Here is a 27,134-nt window from a genome sequence, read left to right as displayed (position 1 = left end):
CCATTCTGACAGGTGTGAGGTGATATCTCGTTGTAGTTTTATTTGTCTTTTCTGGATGATGAATGATGTTGAGCATCTTTCCATGTGTCTGTTGGCCATCTGGATGTCTTCTTTGGAAAAATGTCTGCCCGTTTTAGTTGGATTATTTGGGGTTTTTTGGCATTGAGTTGTACAAGTTTCTTATATATTTTGGATACTAATCCTTTATCAGATATGTCATTTGCAAGTATCTTCTCCCATTCAGTGGGTTGCCTTTTAGCTTTGCTGTGCAGAAGCTTTTTATTTTGATGTAGTCCCAAGAGTTTATTTTTGCTTTAGTTTCCCTGGCCTCAGGAGACATATCTAGAAAAATGTTGTTATGGCCACTGTCAAAGAAATTACTGTCTATGCTCTTTCTGGGACTTTTATTGGGAAGAGGGTCTCTGCAAAGGTAACTAAGATAAGATTCTCAAGATGAGATCATCCTGAATTACCTGGGGGAACTTGAATCCAATAGCAGGTGTCCTTATAAGAAACTGAAGATGAAGAGACACACAGAGAGAAGAGAAGTCCATGCGAAGATGGAGACAGAGACTAGAGGGATGCAGTCAAGGGAACTCTTCAAGCCAGGGAACCCTAGAAGCCACCAGAAGCTGGGAGAGTCAAGGAAGGATCCTCCCCTAGAGTCTTTGGAGGGAGCATGGTCCTGGTGACACCCTGATTTCAGACTTCTGGTCCTCAGAACTGTGAGAGAATATACTGCTGTCACTGTAAGCCACCGAGTTTGTGGTGATTTGTGATGGCAGCCCTAGGACACTAATATAAGCTGGAGTAGGGAGCCGGAAAGGCTGGGGGACAGGGAGCCTTGACTAGAGGGCTGGAGAAGATGAGGTAGGTCCAAATCCCCAGCCAGGAGGCAAGTTCGCTCCCCCAGGCTGAGGAGGGGAAACAGGAGCCATAAATGTAAATCACAGGGCCACACTGGAGGGACCCTGGGCTCCCAGTATCCTCAGTGGAATGAGTGAATACACTCCAGACACCTTGAGATACCTCATTTACAGTAGAGAGAGGCCATAGGGACCCCAAAGAGGCTCAGGGAGCACTGGGCAGTGAGGAAGTCGACATGTCGACTGCTGCGGTGGACCACAGAGGTGGAATAATCTCAAAGAGAAGCTAAGGGCTAGCCGAGCATGGCTGAAAGCAGGGTGGGGAAGGTCAAGAGGGCAACGAGGCAGGGGTAGATGCCAGCAGGCTAAAGGACAATTCTGGGACAGGGCAGGGGGAGGGCTCTCTGTGTCTTTGGGCTTCTTTGATCCCTGGGCCACTTTGGCAGGAACAGAGCCTTGAGCACCAATGGGGTCATGTCTGTTTAAACAAAATCAAACACCGGAGGTAAATTATTAACTCATTGAAGAAACAAACAGGAGTGTAGGCCATATCGCCAGCACCAGGAGCCTCATGGAAGTTAAGAAGTGCTGCTTATCAGGAGTGGTTCCCCTAGGCTAGTCCAAGTATGGCCTGAGAAACTTCTACGAGTGAGTCATGGTGCCAGGCTCTAGGAGAACAGATGCATAAAGACAGTCAGCATCGGCCCTCCGCTCCAAACTGGAGGTAATCAAAACTCACAGCCTCTCACTGTGCCCTCCACGGCCCATGCATCATCTCTCATCATCCTCATGCTGATCCCCTGAGTTGTGTGAGGATTGCCTACATTTCATAGACCAGGAAACCCAAGCCCAGAGAGGGAGAGAACCTGTCCAGCCACACAGCTCACCAGTGGTGGAGGAAGACAAAGGGGGCTGGCTTCAGCAAAAAGAAGGATGAGTTGTTAGGATTCAGGGTGTGTTTAGGAACCTCAGGATAGTAAGTAGAGCTGGGCCTCCTAGAAAACAGGGGTCAGGACCAGCAAAGCCATCATGGGGTAAGGTAGCCACTGTCCCCTTGTCTTCCTCTTTCTGGGATTGCTGAGTCTCCCAATTCTACTTGCCACTTATTTTGTTCTTCCCTCTTTTTTGGGGACAAGAGCAAGGGTTCTGGCATCAGAGTGGGATCCAGTCCTGGCCTCACTATTTATTACCTCTGTGACCTCAGGCAAGCCGCTTCCTCCCCACTTCCCCACCTATAAAATGAGGATTCTATGGTCCCCGTGTGGGGATCAAAGGAGAAAACATGCACAAAGGCCTAGGCACAGGCTGGGTGCATTATAAATGCTCAATATTGGTGTTGCTGTTATCATTTTGCATGATAGGAAATAGCCTCCCCAGCCCTCTTGGCTTTAGCACTACCCATCAAGTTACTAGCACCCGGCTCTGACTTCTTCAGCCAGAGAACCAACCACAGCAAGGGAGAGTGGCAGGGTCCTTTTGCTCACGCACAGTCTTGGGTGTGTGGGGGCTAGTTTTAAGAAAAGTGGAGTCAAGAAGCTGAGCAGACTAAAGGGTTTCTGTTATAGAAATCTCCACTGCAAGGTCTTGTGATCAGAAAACTGATTGGCCAACTTTCCAGCTCCCTCCATCATGATCCCTGTGAGTATAGGGGGAGGGCAGTCAAGCTGGGGGAAGAGCAGGATGAAGGCTTAAAGGTGGGAAAAGGTCTGTTGGCTGCTCACCTATGGGCCATGGAAAGTACAGAAGGGGCAGGAAGGATGGTGTGGGGCCCCATCAGGAAAAACCTTGAATGTCAGGACTTTATTTTGGCATAGACTCAAGAGCCATTCATTCATTTAGCAAATATTTATCGTGTGCCAACTGTATGTAAGGCGTTTTGCCAGGGATTACCTACCAAAGCAAAAGGCATGGTTCTTGTCCTGAAGGAGTTGAATGGTTTATAGGAGGAAACAGACAGAAATGGATGCATGTTGGGCAACAGGATCCAGATTCTAAAAGAGATCTGCTTAAGGTGCCACAGGAGCAGGGGGAGAAGCATCTGCCCACCCAGGGGTGGGGAGCCAGGCAAAGAGAAGGCAACGGCTGCATCTGATTTTGCTTTGGTGGGTTCTGCCTGCCCAGCATCCATTCAACCATTCCTAAGAGGAAACAGTCAGCCAGTCTCTCTTCATGTGGTTAAAAGGGACTGACCCCGGTCTGTCCTGCTTGGGAGAAGGGCAAATGAGCCAGGTCTAGTTAATCAGCATATCCCATTGCCTTGGCTAAAGTGATTGGTTCAGTGAGATGTGTCAACCAATTCTGGCCAATGAGAGTCAGTGCATGACCTGGGTTGGAGCTGAGAGGAAAGAAGCTCTCTTCCCTGGGAGTTGGCAGGATGGATAATATGAGCCTGGAAGAGAGGGGCCAAGGTGTAGAAACCAAGAAAAATGACATCTCAGAGGCAAGTGGAGTGGAGAGCTGGAGAGAGGAGACACTAACAAACATCCTTGGAGCCCCTGGACCAGCTCCTGGGTATCCTTGGACCTTGAAGTTATATAAGTCATTAAATTCCCTTCTTTGGTTAGGGCAGGTTTGAGTTGAATTTCTGTTGCTGTGAGAGAAAAGATTCAATCAGTCTCTCTCCCAGCCCAGACTTCCAGTTTTCTTATTGTCAAACAATTCTGGTAACAGTTTCTTCTGTACATTCCATATGTTGTGAATCATTAAAGTCCACTCATTTGGACTCTTATGTAATATTTCATTGCATGGATATGTCAGATGTTACTCATTTCATTCTTCTGTGGATGGGCATTTGGGCTCTTTCCTAGTTTTTGCTCTTGTGAATAGGGCTTCTCTTAACATACGGTACATGTCTTACTTACAATAGCCTGTGGGTTAGTTTCAAGGTCCTAGTTTTCAATTTGGATGATAGGATCATGGGTGTTATTATATTATTAAAAATAATTAACTAACCAACTAAATGAAAGTGGGCCAATGATGTGTGTGTCATGACTAACCTAATTCCATTCATGTGGAGTTCAGAGAGAAACTGGAAAATACTATGTATATGCTGTGATGTACCCTGTATTTTGTGTATAGCAACAGGTCTTGGACCTCTTACTATACTGGCACATAGAGATCTCTTTCATTTTTAACTGTTGCAGAATATTCTGCTAATGGACATCTCTTTATTTATTTATGTTTAAGATTTTACTTTTAAGTAATCTCTACACCCAACGTAGGGCTTGAACTCACAACCCCAAGATCGAGAGTCACGTGCTCTACTGACTGAGCTCGCCAGGTGCCCCACAACATATCATAATTTAAATGTTTAAGCATTCTATCATGGAAAATTTCAAACATATACAAAAGAAGGCATGTGGTATGACGGAGTTCCATGTATCCAACAGCCAGCTTCAGTAATTATCAACATCTGGCTAATCCTGTTTCGTCTCTACACACACCCATACTCCCTCCCCCCACTGTGTCTATTTTAAAGCAAATCTAGGCTTATTATATGACTGTCCATAACTTCTCCTCTGTTGGGGTTGCAGGTTGTTAACACTCTGTGGCTTCTGTGAACAGTGATGAAATGAAGGTCCCATATAAATAAATCTTTGCATGCAGGTATAAAAGAAACTGAAGAATAAGCTTATATTAGTGAACTTGTTTGATCTAAAGGGCAGATGAAAAAAAAAAAAAAAGAGAGACAAACAAAAACAAAACCGAAATCAAAGAATGGATGAATTCCACATTCGGACAGAATTTGCCTGGCTGTCCTCCGAAAGAGTTGCCCAGTTCATACTTTGCATCAATTCTTTGGTATTTTTCAAATTTCAGTCTCATAATTGCTTCATTTTGGGCTACTCTTTCTTTCTTTCTTTCTTTCTTTCTTTCTTTCTTTCTTTCTTTCTTTCTTTCTTTCTTTCTTTCTTCTTTCTTCTTTCTTTTCTCCTTTCCTTCTTCCCTTCCTTCCTTCCTCCCCCTTCCCTCCATCTCTCTCTTTCTTTCTTTTTTTCTTTCTCTTTCTTTCATTGAACTATAGCTGACACATGGTGTTACATTAGTTTTGGATGTACAATATAGTGATTCAACAACTCTATATCCTATGCTATGCTCACAAGGGTAGCTGACCATCTGCCACCATGTATACAACCATACATTTTGTAACTGGAAGCGTGTATCTCCCACTCCCCTATACACATTTTGCTTCCTGTTTCTTGATTTTTCTCTTTTCTCTTAGGTGGAAACAGGGAAGATGCTCAGAACAAGGAGAGCAGTAAAGCCACTCTCACAGCTGTTCTTGGGAAGGGATTGTCAACTTCTTGGTACCTGGTGGCTGTGGCTTCCAAAAGCCTCAAGGCTTTAGCTGACTAAGGTGGGAAAATGTGGCACTGCAACAAGCCAGTGCCCCTTCCCCCAAACAAATAAAGCAAACTTGTGGGATGTATTTCTTCCACATTGCATCTGTGTCCAGTGTTTAATTGTTCCAGACAGCACCTGCTTGTAAATTAGAACGTAGAAGCTAGAGAAGGCTGTGCTGGATAATTTTTATTGATCTAAGGTTCGGGATCTTGATTTTCTCAGCCATCATGTGAACAACTATGTTATATAATCTCTAGGGTGTCTTCTGGCAATAAAATGCAAGGCCTCTCTGAATCCTACATCATATTTGGAGATTACACTTTTGTTGCTTTCTAAATAAGAGTTTATTTCTTCTAAGTGTTCTCAAGTTGAAATAAGGAACTTTAGTCTGAGTATTCATTCATTCATCTATCCATTCACTTAATATATTGAACATGTCTTTATTGGAAATCTTTGGTTTTAGAATTCTTTCTCATTTTTCTTGATTAGCAAAATTTGTGGCAGAAGGAGAAGGTTTGAAGATCTCAAGATAAAATTATGTTTGACTCAATTGCTTTTAGTAAAATTTGGGTTTCTTGACCTACTTTGATTTCAGAGTTTCAGAGATTTCAGAGTTGGTTTTATGGTGTATGTGTCTGTTTATTCCCTATTGCCACTGAAGCTGTCATTGAACTAGTCGACTTCGCTGTTATATTTGTCTGGAGTCTTTTGTTATAAGGGTGGATCCAGGGGCTCCAATGATGAAACCAAGTATTTTCCCTCTTCTTGCTTGTCTCCTCTCAGATTATCTCTACTTCTCTTCTATAGCAGCAGTGTTTTCCAGATGGTTGGGGGAAAATACCCACAAATAGCTTAAATTTACCTAATCCTGCGGTTTCAAATCCCATAGGAGAAGACAGACCTTCTCTCTCCCAGTTTCCAATGGATGAAAGTTCAGAGAAGACTCTGATTGGCCTTGCTTTGGTCACATATCTACTTCTGAACATATTGTAGCTAGGGGAGCAGAGTACTTTGATTGGTAATTTGGGGTCACATGCCTCTGTGATTGACAGCCCCAGAGAGATGAGGTCAGCTAGGAAGTGGTGATTACCCTTAGGAAGGGATGCTGAATCAACAATTTCTGTTCATTACCATCTCCCCTCAAATGGGTGTTGCTTTCTACCTAGCATGAATGGAGTGTAGCTTTCCACATTCTCATCCGTTCTCTCTTCTCTCCTGGTAACTCACCTCTGTGCTAAGCTACCCTGTCCTGTACAGCTGGACAAAAGCAAGTGATTAGTCATTATTTTCTTCTAGTGTTTTCTCTCAGCCCCCCCCCCTTTTTTTTAACATTTCAAATAGAGGTATAATCAATGCAACCCATCTTATCTTTCAAAGCTCTAATGACCCCTCATCTGCTATCAGCCTTTCGTGGTCAGGTAGGCATGTGATTACATTTCCACTTCAGTTAAATACTGCATCCTGAAGGCAGGTGCCTCTTATGGTTTAGGGTACTGCCCGCTCCCCCCCCCCCCCCAACTGTCTCCTTTATATGGTGCAGTATTTACACTTCTCAGATCTTGGAATCCACCCTACCAATCTAGCCATGATAGTTTTACGACCTGGTTCCATCAGCATCTACTTTGTCAGACTCCTCTTCTGTGTCTTCTGGACCAACAAATGGCCTATGGATGTGCTTATTTGGCCCCACCTAGCAATACAAATTTTTAAAATCTGTTGTAAACTTCTTAAAAACCAGAAGATGCTAAAAATATACCTGCTTTTTTGCTTCTTTTGAACAAATCACAAGATCTGTGAATCCTGGACCCACATTCCCCAGAGCAACAATGTGTGGTAATAGCCCTCTGGATGGACCATGTATTCTGAGGCCACCGCTCCCAAGATGTCCCTGCCCCAGGCCCCTTTGCCATTTACCTTCTCACTGGGGGTTATTTTAGCTTACACCTGGCCACCTCACTCAGTCACATTCCCTGCATGGCCCCTGGAGCATTGTTTGAATTTGTGACTCCTGGTTGGGTGGCCATTGCAAATCAGGGACAGGTTGAAGCAGGGTTTAAACCACTGATGAATCGGGGCCCAGATTGGCCTTCTGCCTCAAGGCTCAAAGTAGACATAGATTGATGGTATACTTCAAAGGTGGAAGAGACACTTCTAAGAGTTTTGAAAGCATTGCCACTACTTGTCTGTCGAATATCTATTGTACCTTTCAAGAGAATTATATGATGTTTAAATACAATCAATGAAAGTTTACAGAAATAGATATAAATACTGTGGAAGAATGCTAGCACGTTTCAAATTTGAATCACCTTAACGAAGCAAGAGGCGTTTAAAACTCGCAGAATTACTTTGTAAAAGAAAGTGCTTTCTATCATCATGCTGTAGGATTTCTCTGTCCCATACAGTAATAAGTGTTTGCAGAAGGAGGGAAGAAAGGAAAGAAACTACTTGGTTACAGGGATTGGCTCATCCAGTATTTTTAAATTTAGTTTTTATTTGCAAATAATTAGAAGAAGAAGTTGCAAAAGTAGTACTGAGAGGTCCTGTGTTAGTTTTCCGTAATGCTAGCATCTTCCATAACTATAGGCCAATCCCTTTTCGTATTCCAGTGACACGTAGTAGGTGTTCAGTCAAGTTTATTGAACGAATACGTTTGCATATAGAACATGAATGTTATCATCTATTGATTTAGTAGGCCAGTCTATTTTATTACCTTTGAATAGGTAGCAAATGCTCATGGAGCTAATTCAATAGGTACAAAAGGTATACAGGGAAAAATAGGTCTCCCTCCTTTCCCTGCCTCCCAGTCACCCAGATGCCTCTTCAGAGGCAACTGTTTATTCATTTCTTATGTCTCCTTCCACACATAGTTAATGTTTGCAAACCTTCATGAATATGTTGTCTACTTACCCACGCCCATCTATTGTAACATAGCATATACACATCTTTTTCACTTAGCAGTATATATTGAAGATCATTCAATATAAGTTCTTTATTTTTTTATGTTTTTTAATTTATTTTTGAAAGAGAGAGAGAGAGAGATGGAGTATGAGTGGGGAAGAGGCAGAGAGAGAGAGGGAGACACAGAATCTGAAGCAGGATTCAGGCTCTGAGCTGTCAGCACAGAGCCGGACATGGGACTTGAACTCGCAGACTGCAAGATCATGACCTGAGCTGAAGTGGGATGCTTAACTGACTGAGCCACCCAAGCACCTGGTTCTTTATTTTTTAAATGGCTATTCAATATGGGTTCTCTTATATGTTAAGTGAGTATACCATAATTTATTTAACTAATTCCCTATTGATGGACATTTAGGTTATTTCTTGCCTTTTATTACTAAAAACAATACTGCAGTGAATATCCATGTCTGTTTTTATTTAGCACAGATATAGTTTCTTTAGGTACTAAAGGATACTTCCCTATTTGGTTATTTATTTATTTATTTATTTATGTTCATTTTTGAGAGAGAGAGAAACTGAGCACAAGAGGAGGAGGGACAGAGAGAAAGGGAGACACAGAATCTGAAGCAGGCTCCTGGCTCTGAGCTGCCAGCACAGAGCCTGAGGTGGGGCTTGAACCCATGGACTGCAAGATCATGACCTGAACTGAAATCGGATGCTTTACTGACTGAGCCACCCAGGTGCCCCCCATTTGGTCATTTAAATAGAACTTAGATGGCAGAAAGTTTCCCAAAGCTTTGTGAGGTTTTTGGCCTAAGTCAGTGAGATTTACCAAAGATCTGGCACCTTTAACTGATGCTGATGCACCTGTTCTTGGTTATTTTCATCTGAGCTGCGTCTGATAAGCAGAGAAGAGCACAAGATAAGTTACGCTCAGGATGGCCTCACTAGGGATGTTCCATGAAAAATAATGAATACTACTTCTCTTCACTCCTATCACTTGATTCGCTTACCCTAGCCAATGGGTCTTATCTCTCATTTGAAGTTATTTCCCATCTCCCCTCACTGCCCATCAGATTTTGGTGAAATTTCATTACTCAGTAAGTATCTCCATTTCTAAACAGCTTTACACTGGTGAGAGATGAATTGTGTTACCTTTGTGTTGCTGGCCTGTGGCCTGGTTAACTAACCATGTATTTCTTTTAAGCAGAGTTTTAAATATTGAAGCCAGTTTCTTTTTTGACCCTTGTCTGGGTTTTCTTTATCGCAATCCTTAAGAGGAAGGATTGCTGCCCTTCTCCACATTCAGAATTTATTTTGGTCCCATGAAGTCCAGTGCTCCTAAACAGCTGTTAGTTAACAAGCTGCCCCAAATGTCCTGGAAAATGGGAGGGATACAAAACGATGAGCTTATCACTCATTCATTTAGTCATTAATTCATGCAACAAATATGTATTGAGTGCCTACTCTGGGCCAGGCAGCCTTGGCCTAAGTCAGTGACCAAGACAAGATCCTTGCCATTATAGAGTTTGTTCTCTGGCATGTGTGTATGTGGGGCGTGGAAGAGAGACAAAAATAAATAAGCAAATTATTTCGTATGTTAGAAGGTGATAAATGCCAGGGGGGTGGCCGACTAAGGGAGATTGGGATTTGGGGACGGCGACACACTACCATTTTAAATAGAGCAGCCTGGGTACTGAGGGTGTGAGCCTTCAAAGAGTAGAGAATATCCTTACACAGTATCCCGTGTGTATATGTGTGTGTGTGTGTGTGTGTGTGTGTGTGTGTGTGTGTGTTTGCATGAAAATACCACTAAAGACTTTGAATTTTTTTAACAACTGTATTGAGATATAATTGGCATACCATTAAATTCATCATTTTACAGTGTATAATTCAGTGGGTTTTAGTATATTTACAGAGTTGTGCAACCATCAGCATTATCTAATTCCAGAACATTTTCATCACCCCCGAAAGAAACCCATTAGCAGTCACTACCCATTCCTGCCTCCCTTCAGCCTCTTGGCAACCACTAATTTACTTTCTGTCTCTGTAGATTTGCCTATTCTGGACATTTCATATAAATGGAATCACACACTATGTGGTCCTTTGTGACTGGCTTCTTTCACTTACCCTAATGTTCATTCATGTTGTAGCTTGTATCAGTACTTCATTCCATTATATGGATATACTGTTTTTGTTGACTCATTCATCAGTGGATGGTAACCTTGAATTTTAAATATTGCAGTTGTCATGGGTGGGCTGTAGTAATTGACTTCCCTTTTAATGACTGGACTGTGCCACCTCTGGGGAGATTTCAGGACTGATGTTGCCCAGATCCAGCCGGCACCGGTTAGGCTTGATTCTGAGGAAACTAAGAGGCTGCTGTATATGCAAAGCCCTGCTTTCCCAGGTGCCTCCCTCCTAAGCAGAAACTCTGGGTGGTCCAAATGCGGCAACGCAGATCCATGGGTTTTTTCATGTATTTTCTATTCCACGTTTTGAAAATATTTTTTCTATTTTAAAATGTAACCTTGGTAAGTTGTTTATTCAAGACAATGCTCGATGAGTTTTCTTTTCTTTTCGTCTTTTTAATATTTTGGGTGTGGTAGCAAGTAGAAGCAGATCATCCTAACCAAATATTTGCTAATATCTGAACAAAGCCATTTTGCTGAAAGAAAGAAAACTCCACGGGGGAAGTGGGAATTGAATCCCAGTTTTGAGGGGTTCGATTCTCATAGGACTAGATGAGGAAGAAAAAGGCATGCTCCAAAGAGGAGCAAGTTGTTGAAAGTTTATCTTCTGGGAGATTGGGGACCCCTGGGACCTGGAGCACGTCTTTGGTACATTAATTTGGCAGCCATCATTCTGTGCACAAAGAGTGATGGTGTTGGAATCCTCTGGCCTTCTGCACACGGATAGACTCAGTTTCAGAACCCCTCTGGGGGCTGTTTGAGTTACAGTCTCTGGGGCTGCAGAAAGATGAACTCCATCAGAATCCAACGGCTAAAAGCCTCCCCTCGCTGCCCCCCACCACCAAACAGTTGAGAGTAACTGTCTTAGTGACACCGGTGCAGAACCACACGCTGCCCTGCAAGGCTGAGTTGCAAACGGCCCTGACCCACGGGGGCCTTTCTCATTCGATCCCATTCGAGGTGGGGGTGAGAGTGGAGAGCCGGGTGCGGGCTCCCAGGAACTGTGGATTGGGGTCGCAGAGCCGGGAAGGGCAAGGCCCTAACTACCACACCGGACCAGGAGGCGTGGGGCCTCCAGAGAGAATGCAGTCGCCCGGGAGCAGGATGCTATCCGGGTTCCCGCCGAACTCTGGCAACCGTAAGGAGAAATGTCTGCCGCCGAGGGCGGAGCGCGGACGAAGGGGTGGAGCTAGAGCGTTAGGGCGGAGCGAGGACGAGGGGGCGGGGTAGGGACGGTGGGGAGGGGGCGGAGCGAGGATGATGGGGCGGAGCAAGACGGTGGGCGGTGGGCGGGGCGAGAACAATGGGGTGGGGCGCAGGCGGCGAGGGGCGGGGCGGGGCGAGGGGGCGGGGCGAGCGCGGGGGCGTGTCCGGCCGTCGGGCCGCCCCCCGCCGCGCCTGCCCCGCCTTCCCGCTCCCCCCCTCCGGCGGCCGCGGCGGTCGAGTGCGGGGAGGGAGGGGAGAGCGGGTCACGACGTTGCCGGGGCGGGGATAACCCCTCACGTGGAGCAGATGAAAGGGCCGCGGCGCGACGGCCGGGGGAGCCGAGCCGAGCCTGCGACCCACAAAGCCGCCGCCGCCGCCGCGATGGGGCTGTGAGGCGTCCGCCCGCGCTCGGTCCTCCGCCGGCCCGCGACTATGCTCGGCCGCGCCCGCCCTCCGCGCCCTCCCGCCGCAGGACCATGAGGCCGCGCTCGGGCGGGCGCCCAGGGGCCCCGGGCCGCCGCCGCCACCGCCTCCGCCGCCGCCCCCGCGGCCCCCGCGGCCGCCGCCTGCCGCCGCCGCCGCCGCTGCCGCTGCTGCTCGGGCTGCTGCTGGCGGCCGCGGGGCCCGGCGCGGCGCGGGCCAAGGAGACGGCGTTTGTGGAGGTGGTGCTGTTCGAGTCGAGCCCGAGCGGCGACTACACCACCTACACCACCGGCCTCACGGGCCGCTTCTCGCGGGCCGGGGCCACGCTCAGCGCGGAGGGCGAGATCGTGCAGGTAGCTGCCCGCCGCCCGGGCCCCGCGCCGCCACAAGATGGCTCCGGGGGCTGCGCCCGCCGACCCCGCCGCGGGCTGGCGGGCGGGCGGGCGGGAGGGGCGGCATCCTTCCCCGGCCCGCGGGCGGGACGCGGCCTCCGGGGCGCCGCAGCGGGGGGCGAACGCACGTGGGGGCTTGGCCTCCTGCGGGTCCGGGGGGAGCGGGAGGGAGACCCCGGGTCTGGTACCCACGTTGGGACGGCCCCCTTGGGCCGGTTGGGCATTCGATTTGCCTCAGGTGGAAGTCCTGGAACTACCTGTTGCATGCCAACTTTGGGAAGATGAGCGATGAAGGATGGGGTGGCTTGTTTTAGGTTGCAGGCTTTGCTTTCCATCCCTGCACGTTCTTTTTGGGAGTAGCTAAGGTTTGTCTGAGAGGCTGTACACCATTAGGTTCTTTTCTGGAACCTGCCGCCAGCCTCACTCACCTGGGCGCTGACCTCCCTGCAGGGCTGTGGACAAGCAGCAGCAGGCAAGGAAAGCAGGGGGAGCTGGCCGGAGAGTGGGGATCGCGAGTGCCCTGGAGTGGCCGTAGAAGGCAGCCTTCGCTGCGTGCCTCAGGTTACAGAGGGTGGGAGGGAGACTGCCTGCCCGCTCCTGGGCCAAGGACTTCTGCGGAGGGCCTGGAAATGGGGAGACAGGGTCGCTCACTGACAGGGCCTCCCCACCTTGCTCCCAATGAGAGAGGTCTGTGTCCAAAGGAAGCTGGCTAGGGAGAGCTTAAAGCTGTGCCTACACTTTGGAGGTGGGGCCGAGCTGAAGCCTCTGCGGTCGCTGAGCTGGGTAGATGCCTTCCCGCTTCCTTGGCTATGATTTTATCAACTTGTTAGTAGACTGCCAGCCCACTTAGGGCGGTTAATATGCATGCCTCGGATGCGGGCGATTTGAAATGGTTGGCTTGTTTTGGAGCCTTTTTGGAGGCGATGGGATGTCTGCAGACTTCTCAGCTTTGGGCCTTCTGTGCTTTACTCTTGGATGAGTTATGAATGAAGAGAAGGGAAGCGTATGGATGATTGCATAGCAGCTTCTTCCTTTCTCCTCCCGCGGTGCATACTCAGAGCCCTAGGTGGGTAGGCAGGGAGCTGTGCAACTTGGCTCCTTAGAGGTGTGTCCTTACAAAGCTGGGGGAGGCATCCCTGCCAAGCGATTAATCAGCAGCCTTGCCTCACAGAGCTCTTATTCCCATCTTAAACTTCTGCAGGGTAAATAAAAGGGGAAACACATGTTTGAGTCCTGTGACTACATATGTTAAAGGCTTTTGCACTTTTTTCCTTGCTAATGTTATAATTATGGCCTTTAGTTTATAAGCTTTAGAGAAGATGGTCTGTTGAAGATTCCTACACATTTCAGTTGCAGCCTTCAAGAATAGTTTGGATCTTAAAGCTTGCTCCTTGTAACTCCTCTTTGAGGCTTTCAGTGTGCCTTGATGGCTTTAGAAATGTTTGATTTACAGCCTTCTAAGAGAAAAGATGTTTTAATGTGGCACTTCACTATTTGAAGGAGACTTTTGAAGTTTGTGATTTTTATCTGCAGTGTTTTAACTTATACTCTTTCTCCACCGTAGTTTGTCTGGCTGGCTATCCATTATGGGTAGTGCTGTGCTTTGGAGATAATCTTGGGTTCACCATTTAATACAAAATTAGCAGTTTAAACACACCGTTTGTAGCTATTTTATCCTTGTGAGTAGAGAGAATGTGTGAATTTGGCAGAAGGAATCTATTCCCTTTTGAATCTTTTTGAAGTGCTTATCTCTTTTGTAGTCCATTAGCCTAGCCAAAAAAAAAAAAAAAAAAAAAATTCAGTCAACAATTGCTAAGAAAAATGACTTAAATGGTATTAATAAGTTGACCTGTTAAGCAATCACTAATAGGTGTCCTTAATTCCTTTATAACTGCACAGTGTTGGTGAGTTTATCTGAGCTGTCTGAATAGTCATTTCTTGGTGTTCTCCATATCTTTAATAACTTTATTGCAGGGGCCTACCCGCTGAACCTCATGGGTGCCCAGATGGAGGGAACTCAGCATGGCTTTCAGGGCTGTGTGTATACAGAGGCTGGCATGTTTTTATTAGTTATTTGAATACTGCTCGACTGAAGTAACTGGTGTGGCCCCTGTCAGCCCTGAAAAATGTTTTTGTAAGGAAAGCTGGTGTTTCAGGACTGCTGAGAGGGAATGTAACATTTTGTATGAAAAATGACAATGTAGAAGGAACACATTGGTGTTCAGCTTCAGATTAATCATGTTTTCTAAGCGCCTTGTTGAACTTTTCAAACCTCCTTTTATTTACTGTCTTAAAATAACCCTGCGTGATTTGCTATTTAATATTTTATGGTCTTCAGAGCAGAGTTCATTCTCCTATAACTAAAACCTAATAGCAGCATTGCAACATGGCGTTTTGTTTTTTCCAGTGGGGTTCGGTAGCACTGTTGTTCATGGTTAAGGGGAGGAAAAGATCTGTTTGGGAGTCTCTTTACTTTAAGTGTTCTAAGATAGGAAATTGGTTTGTTACTGTTTTTCCCCCTCCCTATTATATACAGTGACAGGAGATACCTTGTCACAGTCGGGTTTGCCCCAGATACTTCTAATTAGAGTACCTGTTTGGTCATTTGCATGGAAGGGGAGGGGGAGACTGGGTTAAGAGTGTGTGTGTGTGTGTGTGTGTGTGTGTGTGTGTGTGTGTGTGTGTGTCAGTGTCAGAGCGAGATAGTAATTCAAACCTTGGGATTAGTCACAGGATTCTTGGTTCTCTGCTTGTGCGTTTTAGGCTTAAATAACTTTTCCAAGGTCACCAGTGTGCTCTGTTAAGAAGAGAGATTTTTTTTTTTTGACATCTTCATCTGTGAAAGTTGTGAAAACAGTATGTGGATATGAAATGCTATTAATTATATTATTCATGCAGCATTGAAATCCATTTGCTTGTAAGAATGTCAGGCATACAGTCTGAATGCTGGAGGAATTAATTACAGTCCTGTCATTCTAAAGTGTGGAACTTTAAAGGGTTCTTAGATATATTGATACATATTTCATCTTTGAACCAATTTGTTGCTATTATGAGATCATTATCTGAAACTTTCAGACTTGGCTGTGCAACTCACATGGTTAGCGATGTTAAATAAAGGCCTGATTAAACACTGGCTGGTGGTATCTGGATTGGTTAAACAAACAAAGAAAATTTGCATCGCTAGAGATGAAAGATTGTTTTAAAGTGGAAATGCATTTTTTTCCCTTGAAGTCAAATATTTAGAAAGGCTTGAGAAATTCATTTGTAGAAGGAGTCTGAATGATAGGTTTTGTGTAACTTTAAAACTGGCCTTTCTGGAGCCTGGGTTAAGTGTTGAATGGTCTTGAAAGCAGAGGCGCGCTGAGAACATTTAAGACCCAAGCCAGTGCCTTTAGCTATGAGGAGCTGGGGAAGCTGGGTGGTAGGTCAGAAGGGCTGAGTGACATCCTTAAATATCCAATATTAACCAAGGGTATCACAGAGAATAATTTTAGGAAACTAATTCCTCTGCCTTGTTTCCCTGTCAGTGTGGTTCTGCAGTTCGGTATTTGATCAAACACTTTGCTTTTCATCCCCATTTGAAGTGAACAGGCCTGCCTCTAAAAATTGACTTGGCCTAATAGAACAATTGTGTGCTGGCAGCTGACCTGGATTTACACAGAAAGAGATTGCCGACTGTCTGTCAGAAGGGCCTTCATAGGTTAAAACCAAGCAGTTGATTTGGGGGAAAACGTTAGGGCTGTGTTTTGTGACCTCGTGAATTCTCAGGGGCTCTCCTTTTCTGCCTTGTTCCCTAAGATCCCATGGGAGCTGTTAATGCAGCTCTGAACGGAGGTGCAGATGGTAGTGGGAGGCAAGCGTAGATTCCGCAGACCAGAAGGAAAGTGGTGATGGCCGCCATCTTGTGCATACAGGGCACCGTGCCAAGCACGTCGTGTGTTTGCTCATCTCATCCTGACTTTAACTGGAATTAGCAACTACCCTTAACCCATTTTACAGACGAGGAAACCGAGGCCGAGAAAGGCGATGTGACTTCTCGAACCTCACATAGCTGGCAAATGATAAAACCTGGATGGAAACCCAGGCCCGTCTGGCCCCTTTGCTCGTATTTTTGCCAGATAAATAGAACGTGGCTGGTTGGATTTGGACATCAATTGAGTCTCATTTCTAAGAATCTAGTATAGGGGTTCTTAACCTGAGGGTCACAGACTTCTAGAGAGGGCCTGTGAACCCCTGAAATTATACGCACAATTACATGCACCTGCACTTGTGTACGTGCACTTCTATTTTCCTGAGAAGGTACACAATTTTGCCTCTTGGGGGGTTCTGTGATGCCCCTCCTCCCCAAGAGGAAAAAGAGAAGCACTAATCTGATACTCATCATCAAATAGTCCATTACTAAGAATTTGGAGTGATGTGGGACCCAGGCTGGCAAGAGTTGTAGAGAAGTCTCCAGGTTTGTGTGTCTCCGTGGAGCATTTTCATCCAATAAATGTTTACCAAAACTCTGTTTTGTACCAGACCCCATATTGGTTTTGGAGTCCACAGTCGCTCATGGTGATAGATGTGTATGGATGCATGATAATCCTTCCCAAGTGGGTTTCCCCACAGAATTGAGCCCTTGGTTCCTAAGACATCCATTGTCTGTAACGAATAACTTCTCTCCTGTGCATCCATCTGGTACTAGTTAAACGCATTATCCTTGGGTGAAGTGAGAAAATGGTGACTCAAAGAATTTTTTGCATCTAGAGGGTGGAGTGCAAGAAGGTGACGATCTGAATGCAGCATGTGCGAGAGCAGATTGTAAATGTGTTCCTTCTCATCATTTACTGGAAAACGAAATGGAGCATCTTTTGATGTTGAAATGCCTTGAACAGCCCCTCACACCTTCTCTTGTGGACCTTGACCCCATGGGCATGGTCTGTTTATTTTTGCTCATCCCTGGATCCATCTCTGGGTCCCCAGTGTCTGCCACTTGTCAGACACTTAATATTTCGTGACTGAATGATGGATTTGGAATCGATATCAGGCAGGCAATGGGTCTTACTGGGCTTGGATTAATTGATGAGTAACTTCCTTTGGCTTGGCTAATAAATTCTGGGATTATCTTTCCTTTTTGGTTGTTATTTCCAGAAAGTTACTTGGCATTAGATGGCAAGAATGGACGTCTCTCTGGTTGTGGTGGACCACTGGTATGATTACTCCAGGCTGTATGCGAGTAACCTGTGTGCATGCATGTTAAGGGGCAGGATACCTGGCATTATAAGGGTCTGTAGACGTTCTTTACTTGACAAAACACTGAGTATTGAGAAAGCTCTAATGTGGACAGCTGTTACGGATGGACAAACCCATGGAGAATGGTTCATAGCCAAGCCCTAGTGTCTGTGGAAATAACAGTCGGGGCTTGGAATTCAGAATCATCATTAACCTGAATATGTGCCATGTGAAAACTTTGCTTCCTGTTGGTGTTTCCCAAGTCTGGGGAATGTGGATTTACGGTTCATGACAAAAATGACATTTAAATCAATCTTGATAATCAGAAGAACAGATTCAGCCCTTTAATGTGTTAGATAAGGAGATCCAGAGAAGTGAAGTGCCTTGACCAGGGTATGTGGCGAGGTAGAGATGACCTGATAACTGTTCGGGTCTCCAGACTCCCAGGCTTGGAGGCTTTCTGTCATTTTTGGCTGCATTTCGGCTGAGTGTGCCAGAGAGAGCAGATGCAGAAGCATGCTTTAGGGTCAGGTGTATAATTGGGGAATTAAATTGTACATTGGGTTTAAATGTTGCTTTTCTCCTCTGATGTAAATTTTGACTCACTCAGTCTTTCCCTCTGTCAGAGCTTTATAAGGTAGCTACTGATGGCCAAGTGCTTCCTGTGTGCCAGTCTCTGGACACAGTGCTGTGCCCACATTTCATGGGCGAGCTAAGACGGCATGTCCCAGGTTTTCAGATGAGGAAACTGAGCTCTGAGAATGAAGTCACTTTCTTTTTTTTTTTTTTTTTTAATTTTTTTTTTTTTAACGTTTATTTATTTTTGAGACAGAGAGAGACACAGCATGAACGGGGGAGGGGCAGAGAGAGAGGGAGACACAGAATCGGAAGCAAGCTCCAGGCTCTGAGCCATCAGCCCAGAGCCCGACGCGGGGCTCGAACTCGCGGACCGCGAGATCGTGACCTGAGCTGAAGTCGGACGCCCAACCGACTGAGCCACCCAGGCGCCCCAATGAAGTCACTTTCTAAGTTACTGAGCATGTCCATAGTGGGGCTGAGATTCAAACCCAGGTCTGTGTGATTCTAAGCCATTTCTGTTTTTACAAGACTGCTTCAGTTGGCACTTGCTTCTGCTTGGGATGAGATTATGGGAACTGATGGTAGTTTGAAGTCGGATATAAACCCAGGATGACTGAGCAATAAGTGAGTCTGTAACTTCAGCGGAGAAGATGCCCTCCCTACACTTACAGAGATCTGTCTCCTCCTTCTGTCTCTCTTTCTTGCATAGAAGTCTCATTCGACTTGTTTTTCCCGTGAAGAGCCTATCGGCCAAATTTGGGAAGAGGGACCAGTGACTTGAAGTGTACAACTGTCACTCAGTGGCTCTTTGATTGTTTTTTGGCTATTGGGAAAGTCGGAATGGCCACAGGTGTTCTGGCATCTAAGGGATTTCTGGTGTGAGACACAACTCCTTCCTGTAGCTACTTAAAGAAATATTTTTTTCCTTAACATTTATTGAGAGACAGAGACAGACAGAGCATGAGCAGGGGAGGGGCAGAGAGAGAGAGGGAGACACAGAATCCGAAGCAGGCTCCAGGCTCTGAGCTGTCGGCACAGAGCCCGATGCGGGGCTTGAACCCACGAACTGCGAGATCGTGACCTGAGCCGAAGTCGGACGTTTAACCAACTGAGCCACCCAGGTGCCTGGTGGCTGACTTTTTAGAGCCATGTCGAAGTCTCCATCGCTTTCTCCAAAGAGGTTGTGCCCCACACGCAGCCCCTTTCTTACATTGCACAAACTACATGTTCCCTGAATATCTGATATAAAAAATTGTAAAAGCCGGGCTCTCAGGTGGCTCAGTGGGTTAGGTGTCTGACTTCGGCTCAGGTCATGATCTCACAGTTCGTGAGTTTGAGCCCCGCGTTGGGCTCTGCACTGGCAAATCCTCTGCCTCTGAGAGATCGTTTCTCTCTGTCCCTCCCCTACTCGCACTCTCTCTCTCAAACATAAATAAACATTAAAAAAAAAATAGCTTCTCTTTAAATAAAATGAAATAAAAGATTCTAAGAGCCTAGAGCTGTGGATTCTCCCTGCTCATTCCATCCTCCTGGCTGTTAAAACTCTCTATGGGTGCTGTATTCCTTCTGTGGACAGGTATCCACTGCTGCCTTCTGTCCACCAGGCCCTGGGCGAGAGGTGAGGTCACAGGACACCGTCCCTGGCCTCAGGCAGCTGAGTGTTGGGGACAGACGGCACGCAAAGCACAAGTCTTATATGGTAGGACAGGATACTGAGGGAACACCCGGGCCAGGCTGCAAAGTGTAGGTCTGGGCAACCCATTCTGAAGAAACACGTATGTAATGACAGAGTATGTGGATTTGAGCCTTCTGGCCTTTTCCGACTCGTTTTTATCCACCTTTGAGGTTGAAGCTGATAACCCCTTTGTGGAGACGTGCCTTTTTATACCTGTCAAACAGGATAGGGAGGAGGTAAAGAGTAGAGGTTCTTTGTTTCATTTGTAGCTTGAATGAGATGTTTTAAAGTCTGACTTTTAGCAGCTCTGTTGACTCATGATAGTGTGAAGAGAATGAGGTCAGCTGGCCTATTGTGGTTCAAGGGAGAGCATTTTATTTTTATTGCCCTTAAGATGTGTTGTAAGACTTGGTATTAATCCCCTGCTCTCTCCAGCATTGTGAGATGGTTGTTTAGAAACTCAATGTGTAGACTTGATGTGAAAAGCATACTTTGAGGATCCTAGCAGTTTGATGTTAAAAATGTATGTTGGAATGGGGATTTCTGTGCCCAAGCTGCTGCGTGTTAAAAATAAAAGAGTTGGGGCGCCTGGGTGGCTTAGTCGGTTAAACGTCTGACTTTGGCTCAGGTCATGATCTCGCGGTCCGTGAGTTTGAGCCCCGCATCGGGCTCTGTGCTGACCGCCCAGAGCCTGGAGGCTGTTTCAGATTCTGTGTCTCCCTCTCTCTCTGCCCCTCCCCTGTTCATGCTCTGTCTCTTTCTGTCTCAAAAATAAATAAACGTTAAAAAAAATTAAAAAAAATAAAAGAGTAAAGGTCATGCTCAGTTGGGTGTGTGTAAGGGCCTATCCAGTGCTGTAAGAATTCGATTAAAATTTGATTTTTTACTTGAATTTAGTTTGAGTGTGCTAACTTGTCAGCATTTATTGAGTCTCTACGGTGGATACAGTGTAGAGAAAAACATCACCTTTTCTGCACCCCTGATAAAGCATGTCATTTCTGTGATTTCTCCCATACAAACTTGGGCAGTTAAATTAGCCCCAGAAGAGTAGGTTAATTTTACATTGTTTCTAGTCAGGGCCAAAATCTTCTTTAAAAAAAAAAAAAATCACCTGTAACTTACTTTTTATTTTTTTATTTTTATTTTTATTTTTTAAGATTTTATTTTTAAGGAATCTCTGCACCCAACTTGGGGCTTGAACTCAGAGCCTTGAAATCGAGAGTCCCATGCTCCACCAACTGAGCTAGCCAGACATCCCTATAACTTATTTTTTAATTGTAAAAATAATACGTGTTTATTGCAGATAAACATCGGAAAATGTTTGGAAGATCTAGAAAAGTATGAAGGAGAAAATGAATCCCACTACCTAAAGATAACCTCTGTTAACCTTTTGTGTTCTGGTCCAACTTTTTCTCTCGTTTTCATGTGAGCTTGGAGGGATTCTAAAGAAAATTGGAGAAAGCATTACCTGGTGCTTATAACGCTCTGTCCACCTTGAGTATTTTCCTGTTGCTCAATGCTTTGAAACATTTTTAGTGTCTGTGTAGCATACTCTTGTCTTCCATTATTCTAAGGAATGGCTGTGGGGAACATCCGTTCTGTATTTCTTGATTATTTTCAAAGGATAAAGTTCTAGAATTGGGACCATGGATGGGGTCAAGTGGTGTAAACATTTTGAATGCTCCTGGTATGTGTTGTCAGATTGCTCTGCAGAAGGGTGGTTTTAGTTTATACTCCCTGCCAGGTTGGCATACATGTTTCCACCTATTCCTGCTCATAACAGGTAGCATAACAACAACAATAAAAAAAAATCCCAAAGGCGACTTCTTACAAGTGAAAGTCTGTCCGTTTCTCTTAGTGGATAGTAAAATACTGGCTTTTTTTTTCCCTCTCCCGCGAGGATCTGAGTTATGACTAATGTCTGTATCAAAGGGAAGGTACCTGGCGTGGTTTCATGGGTCCTCCCTCATAGGTATCTGAGCGTGATTCAGGAGCAGCAGGCCGCTCTTGTGTTCTGGGCAGGGGACGGGGCGGCTGTCCAGGCAGATGGCTGTGCGGGGAGGCCTAGAGAACACCTCACGGAAGGCACCACCGCGCTGTCTGCACATCCTGTGGCGACAGATTGTGGCCCAGGAGGGTGCTGCTCCTGCATTCACTGTTTTGTGCCCCGCAGTGTTCCCATAGAGCAGGCTCTCTGCTTGTGAACAGGCCAGGTTCAGAAAGGCCATACGAATCTGTCCTTTCATTCAGAGTGACGCTGCCATTAGTTGGCGTTGGGCAGACATGCGAGTGGAGCCAAGCGCAGGTTCACCAGGGGTGCGTTCAAAACAGCAGGACCAAGGGCTGAAACTGGTTCCTGGTATTTTCTTTGATCCCTGTTAAACATCTTGAAATTTTACATCAAAATCTAGGGCTTTGGCTCTTCTTGAAAAATTAAAAGACTGGCAACGTCAGGTCCACTTTTTTGCATGGCAACAGCCTAGCCTGCCCCGTGGGATAACTGCCGTGCCCTTCAGATGGGACATGGGCCCTCAAGTTCATCAGTCTCCATTGCATTGCTTTGGCTTACTTCGCTCAGTGGTAATTACCTTGACCCACGCCTGGCCCCTGTAGGCACTGGAGTTGGCCAGCCTTTCTCTGAAAGTCCTGAAGCCAAAAGCGTTTAAGTTGTGCTTGGTGAGTCTCCTTTCTTTCCTTCCTCAACCACCCAATGTGCCTGATGTCCTGTTGTGGCATTATGATGCTTCAGTGGACCCCGTGAGGCTCTAGTTTCGCTGCTGGGGAGGGCTCACCTGGCCCTGTGTGACCAGTGTTCTTTTTACTTTGGTACAGGGGCTTCCATTTTCTCTTGTTCTTCTCGAAGGCTGAAGTCATTTGGCCTGTGTCTTCATGAAGATCTGTGTCCTGCCTCTCTTTTTGCTCCTTGGTTTCTTTTGACCTCTAGAGTTACTGTTTCAACTGGAGGGCACCCTGAAAATGCTATGGCTCAGCTGTCTTTTTACAGTGAGGGGACTGGGGGCAAGGGCCTTGGGCCTTTGGTCACAAGAGGAGCTGTGATTAGAAGTCTGGTCTTGGGGCTCCCCGGTGCTGGTCTTTCTAGAACAGCCTCCCACTTTGGCGGTTGAGTTCCAGAAAATCTTTCATGTGCCTGGTGCATTAGGGTCCCCAGTGCACTTTCACCTGTATTATCTTGTTTCTGTCTCAGCGTGCAGCTTGGGAGTGCCTTCCCCGGATTCTGCCCTGGAAGGCCAGCTGCCGGCCAGGTTGTCCTGGTTGCCAAGGCTTGTCCCATACTCAACATAGAGTGTTTTTCTTTGTACCTAGTTGTACACTATTACTTAAACCCATTTTACATGTGTATTCAGCCCCTTTATGCAATTTGGGGAAATGACACAGAGTACCCGGAGATTTGTCATCTTTTCAGAACGTGCCTCAGTGCTGGAGTCCGTGGTAAGCAGACGGCCAATGGCATGTAAAGAATGTCGCAAGCTTGACTTGCAAAGCCTTTTCAAAATCGAAATCAAGGTAGCCTGTGACCAGGTCAAAGGGAAATGGTGTACTCAAGATGGTGCTCGATTTCCTCTTTCCTCGCTGACCTTACCTCCTCATGCCAGAGGCTGCCCGCAGGTCGCCCTGCCTCACGTTCTCGCTCTCGGAGTCCATTTTTCCTCCCCCCACCAGCCTCATCTTTCCATAGTAACCTTTGATCTCAGCCCAACCTTGATCAAAATCTTTCAGGACCATCCCACTGTTAACCACCCAGCTGAGCACATGGGTGACCTGGGCAGTCCCTCCAGCACCATCCTGTCCGCCCCCGTCCACCCCCGTCCGCTTGCCGCCTCTGGGCTGCAGACCTGGGTCCTGTGTGTTCCACCCTTGCTCCCTGAATGGGTCTGGGCTTTCCTTCGTCTGCGCCGTTCATTCTGAGCACCCTTCTGCTGTAATACACTTCTGTGCCTCCATGTTCTGTGCCCTCTCCTCTGCGGTTGGTTCCTTCCCTGCTTTCAGGGGCCACATGTCCAGTCCTTCCCATCACACGTTTCCTCTTCCACCAGTGCATTCCTTTGAACCCAAGCACTCCTTCCTTCACTTGGCAGCTGGTCTTAAATTCCTCATTGTAGTTGTCCTCTTGTTAATAGTTTCCTTTCCCCACAAGATCACAGCTCCCACTAGGCGGGGGTTGCGCCTTACTCACCCCCCTATTGCCTGGCAGTACAACTCCCTAATATTTACCGAATTGAAATCCTTTTTCTAGATCATAATACTTGGGGATAGCATAGTGATGGGGATGTTAGTGTGGCCAGAAAAAGACGAGGCTTTTTTGGAGGGAGAACTTTCTATGATTGTAGAAACAATTCACAAGCAGCTTGCAGACATGGGTGTGTCCCAGGGCTATTCCAAACAGTTGGGATGGACCAGACTCACAGTAATTTCACCTTGTCCCTGCTCTCCAGGAAGCTAGAAAAGGAGATGTGGGCAAGGGGATGATGCCTTCTCTTAACTCCTTTCCAGCCTGGCATGCAACTACCTGGGTACATTGTCCAAAGCATGCTGGAGAAGAGAATGTCCCAGCCTGACTGTAGACTTTTAGGGAGTGTGTTTTATTTAAGTTTGGATAATATTTTGGTGGCACTTAGAAAATTGGTACTTTTGAGGAATAGCAAAACTGTATACAGCAATACTGTAACTCCAGTATGACCCATCAGAAGCAACTGTATATGGGTCCCTACATCCCTACTTAAATTTGTACCATATTGTTACCTCATTTGGACTGTCTGGCATGGTCCTGGATCCTGTGTTTTAAGTGCTGGGTGGAAAGTAGAGTTTTAAAGGACTACAGTAGTGTTTCTAAAGAGGCCAGCAGGCTTTGTGTGGAAGAAATTGAAATTTCAATTTAATAAACATTTGATTTTCTACTCTTTATGGGGCCCACTATAAACATATGGGAATTATTGAATTATTGCTTAGTTATGTACATGTTGGCATATTGAGTTGTTGTTGTTGTTGTTGTTTTGGTTATTGTTGTTGTTTTTGTGGAATAGTGGCTATGATATGGGCCCTGGGACTGTCGGGAAGATTCTAGAGTGTACCCGTGATGTGTTATATTTCACTTATAGTAGAGGGTTTCTGTGCCCCTTCCTGGCATATCCACTCTGGAAATGTTCCAATGCCTATTAGTGAATGTCACCCAGGGAACTAAACAAGCACCTAATGTGTAGTTTTGAAATTTTGGTGTTATTAGGTTTAAATCTCTAGGACACATAAGAAACTCGCTTGTGGCATTAAATGTGCCGTGTGGGTGATTTCAAGTTGCAGTGGCAGTGGTAATTTTTGCATTTCCTGACTCTTGTGTTTAAATTTGCAGTCTCAAGATTGCATCACCATAGGTTTTCACATTTAATGAATATTTATGTTGAGCCGAGTTCTATACGAATGCGATGGTTTCTGACTTGATTATAGCTTGCCGTGCACTGTGGCCAGGAGTGCCCTACAGACAACGGAGTTGGCACACGCCTCAGCATGCCAAGCCCTGGCGGATGTGGTTAGGGACCACGGTGACTGGTGCCGGGGTTGCCATGCCAACCTTGTTTTTGGAAGGGGGAGGCTCTAAAACAGCAGTGGGATGGGGGCAGAAGAGTTTTGAATGTTCTAAGTGAAATTATTCCCCATAGGTGGCCCTGTAGGAAGATGTTGTGGAAAACTCTAGAATTCTCAACTACATGCTTAGATAACATTAATTAATTTTCTTAATTTACTTTTGCAAGGCTGTTTTAATGGTCCTCTTGTGAAACTGTGGAAGTTCTATGGCAGATCTTCCATGTGTAGATGTCTTCCCTACTTGCTGCAAGGTAAATAGGGAATCTCCTCTCTCCTAATATTACCAACCCCCTCCTCTCACGCCCTGCCAACATCCCTTGCCCTCTGATAACTCTAACCTAGTGACGGCTGATTAGAGAAAGGGGAGGAAAAGAAGAATGAGGCAGAGGATGGTTGGGGGACCCTCCGTCCCCCAGCTCTTTATCTTCATTCCCCTCTTCTCCCCATCCCAGGAAGGCCTATCCTCTCCCCTACTTATTCTCCTGTACTCAACAAAGACCGTGGTTGTGAATGCCATCACCCAGTGGTGGTACCTTCAGATGCCTAGCTGTTAAGCTTTGGCAGGCTGAGTTAGGACAGGAGGAGGAGGGGTGTGCCCCTGGCACCCCACACTGGAATGCTGTTTGCCCCTTTGCAGATGGTGGTCTTGCACGACTAATTCTGCGGTGCCTGGTGTTGTGCGGTGAAGTGTCCGGAAGGGAACTGATCAGGTCTAGTAAGCCAGATGGGACCCAGGCTGGCGGAGCAGGATGGGACTCGTGGGCATCATCCGCTGTCCTAGCATTTTTTTTTTTTTTAATGTTTATTTAATTTTGAAAGCGAGAGAGAGAGTGAGGGGGAGGGGCAGAGAGGGGGTGGGGTACCAAGGATCCGAAGCAGGGTCTAGGCTCTGAGCTGTCAGCAGAGAGCCTGACATGGGGCTCAGACCCGCAAACCGTGAGATCATGACCTAAGCCGAAGTCACACGCTTAACCGACTGAGTCGTCCTAGCATTTCTGGACAGGAGAGCTGAGCTGCTGGAGGAGGCTGGGACTTTCACAGGCTCAACAGCTCAGGCAGTCTTGTGTTGTGGGGCCTTGCCTTCAAGGCTCAAAATAGAAAAAAGCAACAACCCCCGCCCCCCATTAGAAACTTAATAATTCACAAGGGGAGGCTGACCACACATTTAGACTTTGTTTGCTGACTTGGGGTCAGCTGTGTGACTCTCCCATTAGATTGGATCCTCCTTCAGGGTGGGGCTGGTGTCTCAATCTTTTGATATTTCCCCACTCCAGCCTGAAGGGTCTTGTGTGAATTAGGAACAGCTTTACTTCCTCAAGATACGTGGCTTTCATTTGCTGTAAATTGGTCATAATATGGACCCCAGATACATTGGGGCACCCCCTGGAATTGTTCATTGCATGAGGCCGTCTCCCTGTGGGCTGATATGGCACCTTTGTGTTATTCCCTCTTCGCCTCTCTCTCAGCAATTCTTACATGCTGTTTCTGATTTTTGTCCATTCCTAGAAAACCAGGGAACCGTGTTGGTTAGAATTCTGTGTAACACTGGGAAACAAGATATCAGGGGCACATAGGGAGTTTAGTATGCAGATTCTTTAAAAATAATTTTTTTTAATGTTTATTTATTTTTGAGAGAGAGAGAGAAAGAGAGAAAACGCGAGAGGGGGAGGGCAGAAGAGAGAGGGAGACACAGAATCGGAAGCAGGCTCCAGGCTCTGAGCTGTTAGCACAGAGCCCGATGCGGGGC

General features: G+C 46.2%; 1 protein-coding gene across 2 annotated transcripts in view; it reads left to right on the top strand.

Moving 5' to 3' along the window:
* The first annotated feature begins 11,674 nt into the window (after positions 1 to 11,674).
* The window catches only part of ZNRF3 (zinc and ring finger 3), a 152,719-nt gene continuing 137,259 nt past the window's right edge, over positions 11,675 to 27,134 (top strand). Inside the window, exon 1 of one of the 2 annotated variants that reach the window (XM_042963071.1) lies at positions 11,675 to 12,282. In XM_042963071.1, the coding sequence (XP_042819005.1) occupies positions 11,983 to 12,282 (300 nt within the window). In that variant the 5' untranslated portion in view covers positions 11,675 to 11,982. The remainder of the gene's footprint in view (positions 12,283 to 27,134) is intronic. The other variant, XM_042963072.1, reaches the window with a different exon arrangement.

The sequence above is a fragment of the Panthera tigris genome, chromosome D3 (assembly GCF_018350195.1).
Source record: "Panthera tigris isolate Pti1 chromosome D3, P.tigris_Pti1_mat1.1, whole genome shotgun sequence".
NCBI classification, from domain to species: Eukaryota; Metazoa; Chordata; class Mammalia; order Carnivora; family Felidae; genus Panthera; species Panthera tigris.
The sequence above is the reverse complement of the archived record's forward strand: the minus strand, read 5'-3'. Positions and strand labels throughout refer to the sequence as shown.